Source organism: Perna viridis, chromosome 6 (assembly GCF_037379345.1).
Source record: "Perna viridis isolate PV_CMFRI_1.1 ecotype Kerala chromosome 6, ASM3737934v1, whole genome shotgun sequence".
Lineage (NCBI taxonomy): Eukaryota > Metazoa > Mollusca > Bivalvia > Mytilida > Mytilidae > Perna > Perna viridis.
This window is the reverse complement of record NC_142450.1, coordinates 11911663-11924850: the sequence shown is the minus strand read 5'-3', so window position 1 is coordinate 11924850 and position 13188 is coordinate 11911663. Positions and strand designations below refer to the sequence as shown.

The window sequence follows — 13188 nt, the reverse complement described above, 5'->3', positions numbered from 1 at the left end:
TTAAAATCCCCCTTAGTTTTTTTTTTTAGCCTGTCATGAAAATATTTCGGCCTATAGGCTTGGATTAAATAACTTTTTCACTCAAATTGGCCACTATATGTATCCCATGTAACCAAATGTATCATAAAGATAATCTCCATTTCCTCACTTAACAATGGAAATTGGAAAAAAGGCAACAAATTCCATAATGGAAGTGAGTTTCCTATAAAACATGGTTTAACCCACCAATTCCTATGGAAGAGCCTGTACATATGTAGCAAGTCATAATGGTTGTTTCCAAATTCCAGTTTTTACCCAGAATTATTGCCTTTTGACTTTAATTGCCTAGAGTTTTTTGTGTATCTGGTGATTTTGCTTTTTCCCTTTATTGTAACTAGTGTACAAACTTGTACATACAAACATCAAAAGGACTATAAACCTCGAATAAACTGCCAAATGTGGACAAAATAAACTCCTACTAAATAGCTAAATTTACAAATATATGTTGAATCACCAAAACAGCTTGCGATATGGACCGAGTGTATAAACGTCAGTTGTTAATTTATGTAGGAGATCATAGAATGCATGACGAAGGACGTGGGAAATAAATCCCCTGGTATATGTGTAAATAACAGCAAATTAGATCAGTCCTTTAATGTGGCTAAAAATGTACAAAAAAATAAATGTTAACAATTCTCTCTGCGAGTCAAAATTTCGTCACTTGGCCTGAAATGCATGAAATAAATATCTGCCATACAACTTTAAACCATAATGAATGAATCAATCAATCAAACTATATTTCGTTAACAACAATAGAAAATAAAATGAAAATAACATGTAAGTAAAATCACAGTGAGAAAGTTCGTTTAAAGATATTTCCAATCCTGTAATTTCATTGGACAATGCCTCCCATGATAATAATATAAAACTTGTAAATATCTCTCGACATATATCTACACAATACTGCTAAACCTACATTGACAAGAAATGAGGAAAGAAGAACAGACAGACAGACAGACAAAGTGATTCCTAGATACCTCTGAACTTAGTTTGTGGTGGAGTGGCGATTAAAACAAGACAACTGGCATTACAGACACCTACATACTGCCAATCCTATACAAAATAGGTATATAACATACTAAAGCATGTAAATAAAGAAAATACGACCTTTTTGTTGCACAAAACTACAGCATTTTTTAAGCACAATAAAAGCACTTTTCTGAACTAACCATTTTAAAATATGAATATAATTCCTTTCATCCAACATCTAGGGTGGTTTTCTATTAATCTGATGGTCGGTTACTTTTTTAGATTTTTATGACATTAAACAAACTTTCATTCACAGGCAGAAATTGAAAACATAAAATCATTTTCATATGATTCAAGCTCAACATAAAATTTACATGAACTTAACATGGAATTAATATTTTCATGTGAAATTCATGGCCTGAGAATTACATGTGAAAATTTATATGAAGTCTCCATTAAGATGACCTTGACATGAACTCATCACAAAATTTATTGGTTCAATTCAAGTGAAATTCATATGAAAATATTTTGCAAGAATAAATTCTTTAACCTACTAGCTTTAAAATTCAGCACATTTGTACTAGTACTTCTATTACCATTAATAAACCATTTAAATGACTCGATCTCTCTAGGAATCAGGCAGCGGGTGAAATGAATTATGAAATAAACAACCACATACTTTTAGAAAGTGCTATTAAAATCATTGGGTCCATCAATATCATAAAATAAGACAAGGTTTTTACATATCATTTTGGTAAATTGTGTTACTATTTCCTTGTAATGCCTGCAAGTGAACATTTCAAGAAGGTGAATGTCAAAAAGTTTTATTTTCCAATATTCCAATAAAAAATCCATTGATACAACTTTGAAATTAGAGACTTCTTTGAGTGAAAAGTACATTGTCAGATCCAAAAGTTTTTGACAGCGCATTTCAAAGAATTATCCCGATTTGCATGAATTTTATAAAGACTTGTAGTTAATAGCCCAACTAAGATCACATGAGATATATTTATAAGCATCAATATGGAAATAACCTTCTTCAAACATGTTTTTTCCTCAATCAGGTGATTCTAAACTTCAATTTTCTCTGCATTTATTGATAAAAGGCCTTATTTCTAACGAACTGAAAGATAATTAGCCATTTGCTGCAACAGTTAACACACAAAACTACTAATCCCTCAAAGTTAACTTCTTACAAAAAGATAAAATTATTTATTTTTTTTGTGACAGCATGTATAACTTCAAATCTTTTAGTGTCAGTTTTTGTAAAAATCAGGCAAAATGGTAAAAATCAGAGACATACATGTCTATTAAAAACCAACCAATCTTGATGATATAACTTCACTCAAGTTTGAAAAGACCATTATTTGATCAAAGCATCACTTGATTTGCTTAGGAATTTTCAATAGAATGTTTGAAAAATTATATTTTTTGACAGAGTTATCTGCCCTAGAAATATTCATTTTCAGTGCATTTCTGTGAAATTAATACAGATGTACCAGTGCTTGGTTCACCAAAATGATCTGTAAAGTCTATTTTTTCCTCCTTGATTCTGATGGCGCAAAAAGTCAAACTTTCAAAATGGTGGGTTGTTTCATACCATGTTTTCTCCACTGCCTGATGCTTACAGAGCCTGACATGTAAGTATGGGTCTATCTAAAAATCAGGTAGGGGTGATTCATCATATTGAAACTTCAAATATATTTGTTATGTCCTGATATCAACTCTTCCTGCTTTCATTAACTTGGATCTGCTATAAATCCAGAAATTATTTTTTACTGATTAAAGTGTAAAAATTCTTGGGGAAAATTCTTCCATAATTTTCTATAGTAGAACGTAACCAAACACTTCAAGTGTTAAAATCTCAAGTGACCAACTTTTGGCAATGTTATTGTTGAACACAGTTACTATAAGGCCTGCTGAAGGATTTCCAATCAAAAGATTTTTATAATTTCTTAGATTAAGGTATGTGTGAATAACTTTTCATAAACTCCTGCCTGGTTTTAATGCAGAGCAGTACCTAAATCTTAAATTTGGATGTTTTAACAGTAAGTTCACTCTCTGAAACATTTATCCATAAGCTTGAATTAATCACCCTATATTAAGAGAGTTAATCTTACATGAACTACCATCAAAGTCTCACAAACTACAGCTGCTCAAGTTATGAAAATCAGATTTTTCCTTTGCACTGTCATTAATAATTTAAACTTTTTTTCCATCATTTTTGCTCTGTAAAATATAACAATTACGAAGAAGTACAAAGACAGCTCTTACTTACAGTCAAGTAAATAATAATAGCAATGGAGTTTCAGAATTGGTTCTTTGATTCTTAATAATTTACAGGTCCAAATTTATACCAGCAAGGGTTGGGAAGGCAAGGAGGGCCATGGGCCATTTACCCTTTCTGGCTGGAAATGGTTCCTTCTTCTAAAAAAAAACATATGGTTTCTTAACAAATAGCCTTCAGATTATACATATTTTTAAAAAAATACTGAAAATGGCCCCTTCTCAAAACTTCCCTTCCCAACCACTGTGTATAACACACATTGTCAATAAAGAGCATTTAGAAATAAAAGATGTTGAAGACAACTGGCTATAATTTACAGGTATTAATATGACCACACAAAGTAAAACCTATGTAAAGCAGCCAAGTGCAAGGAGAACAAACTCTTGGTCACATAAGACAAGTGGTCTTAATATACAGGTTAATTTTACAAAGAATGCATTACATGGGGATGATATAATCAGCAGGGTTTGACACTAAAGTTTCATGACAGGTAGCCCACAGCCACAGGACCATGTGATAGATAATTAGGTAGTCCTCAAAATTATTTTGTGGTCCTGTTCTTAGGACTAATAAAATTTTAAGAACTAATTGAGGTAGCCCAAAGGACTACCCATTGATATTTCAAGGTAGTCCTCCTAGAAATTAAGTAGGCACAGGACTACCAGACTACTGTTAGTGTTGAACCCTGATCAGTGTCTTTTAATACAGGTTATTGCTGAATACAGGTGAATTGTTAAGACAGGTGTGACTATAAAACTGTTTTAAAATACTGATATTTAAAATGTGATAAGTAAGACAATCTGCTATAGAAAAAAATTCATATTACATAAGCATTCAACCTGTGAGGTCATTTGTCAAACAGCATGGATCCTTTAAATAATGTTCCCTAACCTGTTGGATTTGGCTTATATGTGTTTCACAGCAGCATAAATTGAGGCTTAAAGAACCATTTTTCATTTTTTATTGAGGAAATTCTTTATGATACTTGCTGTGAGGTAAAAACAAATAGACAAAAAATGTGAAAATAAACAAATAGAAAATGGAGAACATTCAACATTCACAGTATTTCTCTTGCTGGTATTTATGCTTTTTTATTCAAATAAATTGAAAATTCATCCTTTTGACAATTATCAATTACATGTATTAAATCAACCATCATTTTCACATGGGGTCCATTTATTATCAACTAAAAACGCAATTAAACATTTTTTTTCTGAAATATTTCACAAGTAACACAGCCAATTCAATTTCCGAACAAAGAATTTTACAATCTCATTTTTTGTGACAGTATGCATATCAATGCTGTTGGTTTAAATTTTGAATCTGGGTTTTCAGCGACGTAATTGTTAGCTCTACCAGAAAGATCTGACGGGATATAACTAATAGCTTGGAAAATCATCAATACAAATTTAAATTTGGCATCCCAGGATTATACCCCTACAGATTAAGAGTTTAAACAGGGATGAATGTTATTGAATGTAAGTTTTCAATCTGTGAGACTGTTCGTTAACACCATCTTCACTTTGTATAAAGGAAAATAAAAAACATTACATTACAAGGCTTTTTTTTTTTTTGTGTGTGTGTGGGGGGGGGGGGGAATGCTAAAATCACCAAGTTCTTTAAAAAAACTGTACATCCAATCATATCACATATATATGTAGGCTAGCTGTAACCGCATTTACTCCATTACAAATATTTAGTAAAAAAGTCTAATATCAAACAAGATTTTACGAGGTCTACAAACAAAGCGAAAATTGACAAAATTGAAAGTAAATATACAGTAAAAAAAGGAATCATAAAGTTAAATTCCGGATTTGAAGTAGCAGAATTCCGCTAAAAGGTATAACAAAATCATGTCTGAACTATATCACCTGAATAGAAATCGTTTTTTTTACAATACTGACTCCCATTCTGTAATAATTAATGTTTGACCAAAAATTATATGAAATTTGGCGAGCTTTTATTTACACAATTCCAAAAAAACCTCTAATATAAAGTGAGTATCAGAACCTCATAAAAAGTTTCCCACTATACAGTATTTTCAAACAATGCTAGTACATGTATACATAACTTCAGTGACCTGCAGGATTTTTATATACAGTAGCTATATTTCTAAAGGTTTATAAGGTATCAACAGAAGAACTAGGTTTGACAAGTTCTCAAAAATGAGCTCAACCAAGATACTAAATAGCAAACAGTATAATTTAATAAGTAGGCAAGATCTGTGGAACATGTCACCTTATAAAGCTTCAGATTATGTCCTCTAGAACAGACACTATCACTTCAAATAGGTTTAGAAGTTAATTAGCTGACTTTTGTAAAATTCCAGACGTCTAGAGTAAACTGGTTGGTTTCTTAATTTTATATCTTATTTCAGATCAAAGAGTACTTATCCTTTTTCCTATTTTTTAAGAGACATGTTCCTTTATGATCGGTAAATTACAAGTAGATGGAAATTTTGAATAACATTTGAAACTTAGGGAATAAATCTTATCAAAAATGTACATTTCTACTGTATTAAAAACTTTGGATCTAAATAGATGGATGCAAATTTGCCATATCTATTGGGAATACATCCAGTTATACTTGTTCACAAGATATAAAGCAAAGCATTACAAAAAAGATGAGAAATACAAAAGATTAGAAGACATCCTGAGACACCTTTGAGAAATTTCTCTTTCTCTTGCCAAATAGCTAAATTATAATCTTGACATTGCTTCAATGTCTAATCATGCTAAAAAAAAAAAAACTTTGTTTGACCCATGATTTCTATTGGATATGCCTGTACCAAGTCAGAACCTTTCTGGTAGATTCTCACTTTTCGGTTTTCACTATGATACTGATATGAATTGAATGGACTTTCCATTTTGATAGTTCATTTTGATTATTAGTCCATACAAAATTCAGACACTGCCTAATGTATAGGTGATTCATGGTGAAGAAAAATCTACCAAACAAATGATGTCTATATATACTGTACTTTTGAGTAACAATATTCCTTTCTGTATTTCGATCTGTACTAATGAGAAAACCATATATTTATCTCCCACTAAAATCAACCAAATCAAACCAAATCAAGAACAATAACTCTTGCAAAGTGTAAATTTCTTACACAATCTTAATATGAGCAAGATCCATATGACAAACTAAGGCCAGTTTTATGGTCGCTAACGGTTACTGAGTAAAAGATAAAACTGAATTTGGTGGGTTTAAGGTTAAAGTAACAAAAATAATCAGCAACTTGAACTCCACTAAAAACTGGGAGCATGGACCAGTTGCACTGGTAGGGTAAGCATCAAATTATAGATTCAAAATACCAAAGACAGGTAAAATTTTGGTACACCATTTCAAGTCACTAATATTTATCATTGATATTTAAATTCCCTTTTGCAAAAATGGGAAAACTCCAAATTAAAGTTATATTATGCAAAAAACAACATGCATGCAGACACTGATAGTGGGAAAATTAATTCCATTCAGCTCATTGTGGAAAAAATCATCAAGGAACAACTAGCTGTCAATGAAGATATGGAAAAATCATTCAATGAAACATCTGAACTGTTGGAAAACAACAAAAAAGCGGAAAAAATCAAAATCACTGCTGTCCCATTAAGATAACTAACACAGTTACTAATGTGTCAAATGCATTAAGCAGAATGGTAATCTTATTCTATTAGAATCATCTTTTAGTCTGCATGTCACCCATCTAAAACATTATTCTATACAATAAAAACCTAACTGAACTTAACCTCTATTGAACAGAAACTTTCACTCTATGGAAGCAAGTGTTTGGATTTCACAGGTTCAAAATGAATTAGAATTGACAATAAGGGGACATTAATATGTCTGATTTAGACAGGTTTTTGGTTTATTAAGGGTTTGGTTAAAACAGGCTTCACTGTACCTTTGTCGGTGTTCTAACATATATACCATATCTTATATTACATCATTACATCTGCTCTTAATGTTTCAGAAACATTGGGAAGCAGTAGTAAATTCATAACAGTTCATCGAACTCATCTACAGTTGCTTAACCTTTTTTTTACCATTAATGTGAGTACATATAAGGGACTTCCACTTTAAAATTATGGATATGTGACTAGATAGTTAATAACTGCAGAACATCACCCAAAGCAAAAATTGTTTTGAACCATAATGGCAAATACCAATATTGGGATGGTGAATACAAAGGTTCTTACCTTGCATTCACTCTTGCATCCCCCCTAATCAAAGATAGTTTATATCCTTTCCTCTTTAGAATACCTGCACTTGACATTTTATCAGCAATTCAGTGGGTCTTTCTAGAAACAAAGGACGCTTACCCTATCGGTGCACCTGCTCTATGCTCCCAGTTTTTAGTAGAGTCCAAGTTGTTACTTTGTGCGTATTTAGTTATTTTGTTTTCTTCATCGTGTTTGTCTTGTTTTCCATATCTGATCTTTGTCCCTGGATTACATTCTTTTGATTTCCGCTAGAATCTTGGTTCCCTTGATTACTCTTGTACATCTACATGTATATACACGTACACTTCAACTTTAAAGAAAGTGGCAACAGTAAAAACATCTTTATATTAATTTGGACAGTGGTGGATCAAGAGTTTTAGGTAAGGAGGCCCCCAAAAAAATTTTTTTCACAGGATCACAAGGTGATCTGAATTTGCTAGGGGGATTTCAGGGCATGCCCCCCCCCCCCCAAGAAAATTTTGAAATTTTAAACCTCAAATCCTGCATTCTGAGGGTATCTTGAGCAATTTTTCAACAGTTTTTAAAAATTGCAATTTTCTAAGGGGGGGCCAGGACCCCCCCTCTGGATCCACTACTGTAGGAACAAAAGCAAATAAACTACAGATAAACCCGTCTTAAAAGAACCCTGTTTTAACCATACCATTGATAGTCCCTTTATATCAAGTTAAAGAGATAGTCCATGTAGAAACCAGGCAGATCCTACGATAAGGGTGGCAAATGGTATATATTGTCTGAATATATTGCTGCTCGGATGTTAAACCCAACAAACAAACAGCAAATGGTATATTTTATTCGTCTAAATGTTTATGCCATACGAATGACAAATAGCTTAAAGATATTTTTAAATATAATGTTTGATTAAAAAATAGTAAAAAGATATTTTTAATCATCCATGGTTGGCTCAATGGCTGGCTTAGAAGATGATGTTTAATCAACCATGGTTGGCTCAATGGCTGGCTTAGAAGATGACGTTTAATCAACCATGGTTGGCTCAATGGCTGGCTTAGAAGATGACGTTTAATCAACCATGGTTGGCTCAATGGCTGGCTTAGAAGATGTTGTTTAAGTTACCTAACATGGCAATCAAGTTTTGCACAATCAAAACCAAACACAATGAGAGAGGATGCACTTGTGATATGAAATGGTTGAAAATACTTTGAAAACAAAATTTGACATATGCCACCCACTCTCTAAACTAAACCAACTGCCTAGTCAAAAAGGATACATTTAAGACAGGTTTTACTGTAACATGTATGATAGCACACAGGACTGTTCGAGAAATTGTTTGTCCAACCAAACCTACCAGAAAAAACTTATTGTTACCATGGTGACCAGAAAATGTCATAGCTATAGGTCATACTGTGCTCTGGAAATATTAAAAGAATAGTTTCTATGCCTTAAGAAGCTTTGAGTATTTGCATTTTAATGCCGTTAAGTAGTTAATTGGAGTATTGAAACGTAAAGGTCGTTATCAAACCCTGCACACAAAAGATTTCATTGAACTCTGAAGAAACATGAAGCTATGTCATGCTAAGAGGAAGTCAACAACTGGTTAATATATATTTCTCCTACAAGGCAATGTACGAAAAACCCAGCTTTTAATGTTTACAAGGCAATGGCAGATTTTCCTGACATTGATTCACTGTAAGAACCCACCAGATAAACTTGAAATTAAGGAGGTAAACCTAGGGTAAGGGACACAACTCTTGAAATCAGTGATATGTTGTATCATATTCAATATCACCAGAACCTATCAAGCAATCAATTGAAACAGAATGAAATCAGTCCAAGTTACTTTGATGCTTGCATGACATTGATGTAAAATGCTGAATACAAACGTTCCAATGATTTGAAAGAGTTATGTCCCTTACCCTAGGTCTACCTCCTTAAAGCACAATCAAAACACAACTAGATAAAAGAAATTATTCAAATTATAAGATGGTAAGAACATGCATTGTTCATTTACTCACAAGAAAAAAACTACTTTTCGGGGTTTGAATTTTAGAAAATTTTGCACTTGCAAAATATAACTACTGAAAGTTTACACTTGCTAAATCTAAAGTTTCTTGGGTTATTACTGACGTAAATTTTTAAGACAAATACAGGGATTGAATTTCAGAATTGTTTCCACTCGCTAAATTTTGCAAGTACTGAAAATTGACACTTGCTAAATTCAAGGGATTTTTTTTTGTAATTTCTGGACTTTACAGGCAAATTTTAGTAAGTGCAAATAATTTCTACTGGCAAAATTGAATTTCAACTTGCATTTATTTAGCAATTATTTCCCCTTAAATTCGATCACTGATATAGAATTTAACAGGTAAAGTTTAACATGGGGAAATACTTTTTCTTGTATAATTGAATTTTAACATGCATTTAGCATTTTTCACTATTGCTACATGGGAATTTTACCCCAAAAGAAACAAACTCAAGTACTATGGTGCTTTCCCACTCTGATTAACATTTTACAATCTATTAAGTAACTGAAACAATTACAAAGTCAGCAAGAAATCTCTGCTGTGATTTACAATATATCCAATACTTAACCCTGAACTGAAATAGCAATTCAATGGGCCAGTAAAGACACAATCAATTATGGGTTAGCACCAGAGAGCTAGCTATTCACAGATATAATTAAATCTGGTATGTTTTTGTCCTAAGATGCATTAAGGAACAAATCCCATTGACAAGCTTTGACTTTCTCCATTGACCACCATATTGATTGTGTGAATAGATTCTACTAATGAAATAAACCATCATCTTATCTATATTAGCCACGACAAGGAAATTCAATATAGACCATTCACTTGCACTTCAATTTCATTATACCAAGGGTGACCAGTGACTCACAAGGACATTTACTTACAGTTCAAAGGTCATAAAGGATGCCTTTGAGGAGGAGGGTCATAAGGTTGTTCTATTTTACTTTATGCACTCAAAAGAAGGAATTTAAAAAAAAAATATTTAAAGACTTTAATGTTATATAGGCAAAGAAAAAAAATACCTGTGTTATGGCTAACATGCTCTAAAAAACTAGGGTTGGTAGGCAGGAAAAAATTTTGTACTTTTCCAAAAGTTTTCAACTGGTTTGTTTGGGAGACACCATGATTCAAATGTTAATAGTACTTGTCAAAAAATGACCAAAAAAACTTTCGGGTAGGCACAAAAGTTCAGGGTCAGTTTGTGTTAATGGAAACAAAGGTATTTATTTCAGGCATAAGAAACAACACACTTAAACATAGTATTTCTATCATTTTGTTCTATAAGATTTATGAGAAAATACTACATTTGACTGCAAAAAGTGAATAATATTTCTATGAAACACACTGCAAATAAGTACCTTGGGCCAAGTTTTAATATTTCTTTGAAGTAAAAAAATAAAAATTTCTTAAATATTCTTTAAAAAAAAATTATTCTGCTGATAAATTGTAAGAAAAAATTGTATGGTCATTTCTAAAATAGAGTACTAAAATTGTAATACGTTTATACTTCATAACTACCTAATACTGGAGTATAGTTGTACTACAAAATGTAGAAGCATCATCTTTTATAAAAAAAATAATAATAAAATAAGTAAACGTGATTAGTCAGCGAAACAAAAATGTATGGTTTAATCAATTTGCTAAAGTTAACACATGAAGTTGTGCAAAGTTCATATTTGCAGCCAAGAGGAAGTAACATATGCACCTCACGCACCTGCAAGTTTTACAAGCTCAGTACCTTGTACGAGGAGTGATTAAAAGGCAGTCATTGATCTCCTGACCCACAGCAAAGTTCCTCCCTTAAAACAACTAGTTAACAGTAATATAAATGTATTACAACTATGTATGGTAATGTACGACATAATTTTCTTGTTCGCTGGAGTGATTAGTATAAATGTACAACACATGTTCATTATTCTTACGACATCACACTTCTTTGTTCTACAGGTTTGCAAGATGAATTCAGGCAGAAAGCCCATTCATAAATTGTTACATTTGTTAATATTATACAGTAATCAACCATAATTTCTATAAAGACATTTATAAAGGTCTTATAAATATAGGCTATAACATAGTTCTGGAATAATTAAATAAAGCTACAGAACTTGCACATCTGACTTACCAGTTAACATAATCAGGTTCATATCATACAAAAACATGCATGCACATCACATATCAAAATTTTTTTTTTAAACCATATTTTACAAAATTTGGGTCTGGCTGTCTGTTAGTACATTTGCCATAAGATTTTAGGCTATATTTAGGCTATAAATAAATAAGGGGTGCAGCAGAAAAAATAACTTTTTTGTCAAATATAAACTTGATGCTCAGCTTCTCCTAAATGGCATCAAGCATTAAAATCACAAAATGAACATGTGTACAAAGTTTAATGATTGAACTCCAGTTTCAATGAAAAAAATTAACTTTACCCAAACAAACTTAAAATGGTAATAAAATGCTCCACAAGATACAACTGATTATGACCACAGAGGTCAAACTCTGAACAGTTTGGATAGTATGTACACAGCATTTAAGCGTGGTGCAGCCCTGAATTTTGACTCCAGTTAAAAATAGTAATATTTGATATTTTAAACAAAACGAAAATTTTAGTTTCTGGCCCCCTTTCAACCACTCTTACTAGAACTATTTAATCACTACCCCTAAGATCAACCCTGGCCTTCTGTTTATGGTACAGGCGTGAAACATGGCATGAAAAAAACCGCCATTTTGAAAGTCTTATTAGACTATTTGCACCATCAGATTTAAGGGAAAAAAGACAAGATTTTCCTGATCATTTTGAGTTATAATTTCATTGAAATGCACTGAAAATAAACATTTCAAAGGCATATAAATCTGTCAGAAACCTCATTTTTCTAAAATTAAAATGAAAATTTTCTGAGCAAAGATCAAATAATGGTCTTTTTTTTAAATAAAGAAAGCATCCTTGAGCAAAATTATATTGTCAGATCCCTGGGTTTTTGACATGCATGTTTCTGACTTTTCTTATTTTCCCTGATTATTATAAAAACTTACACTTCAAGTAAATTTCACATTTATTGTACAGTATGTAGAATTTTGCTTTTACAACCCAAAATTCGTTCAGGTCTATAACTTGTCAAGAACATATAAACTCTACCTTGTCACAATCAAGCAAGTTAATGTTGCAGCCATCACTTGTACCCATCATGAGCAATCTTCGTCAAAAACAAGCATGCAGAAGAAAATGCCGTCCAACTTCCACAATCAGAATAAATACTCATATAAAAAAGGAACAACCATGTGTTATAACAAGATTATACAATTCCAACGATCTTTATCTTTCTTATTGCAAAGAGTAATTGTCAAACTGCATTTTATTCATTTTTATCAATACTATAAGGTGTCAGATGTTCTTCACATGCTTCTTCTTTTATAGTGAACAATAAACAATAAACAAGCATCTAAATTAGGTAGCTATACAAAACTATGACACACTTATTTTTAGCTATACCTTTTGCACTGCACATACAATTGTATTTATGAAGTATGCAAACTTTCAGTGCTTATTATTTTTCACAGGGATGTCAGTGGTATTTTAAACAGCAGGGAAAAAACAGAAAAGGTAACAGGTAAAATGATGAAAACTTTACAAGAGTTCACCCTCTTGAAAATAGGATAGCTATGAAAA

General features: G+C 32.0%; 1 protein-coding gene across 5 annotated transcripts in view; it reads right to left on the bottom strand.

Annotated features, from left to right (window-relative positions):
• The window catches only part of LOC148613669 (cGMP-inhibited 3',5'-cyclic phosphodiesterase 3A-like), a 136604-nt gene that overhangs the window by 83180 nt on the left and 40236 nt on the right, over positions 1-13188 (bottom strand). The window contains exon 1 of one of the 5 annotated variants that reach the window (XM_088587151.1): positions 12658-12720. The exons of the other annotated variants lie outside the window; for them this stretch is intronic. Coding sequence (XP_088443277.1) covers positions 12658-12708 — 51 coding nt within the window. The 5' untranslated portion in view covers positions 12709-12720. Of the gene's footprint in view, positions 1-12657; positions 12721-13188 lie in introns of those variants that run through there. 5 annotated transcript variants of the gene reach the window in all.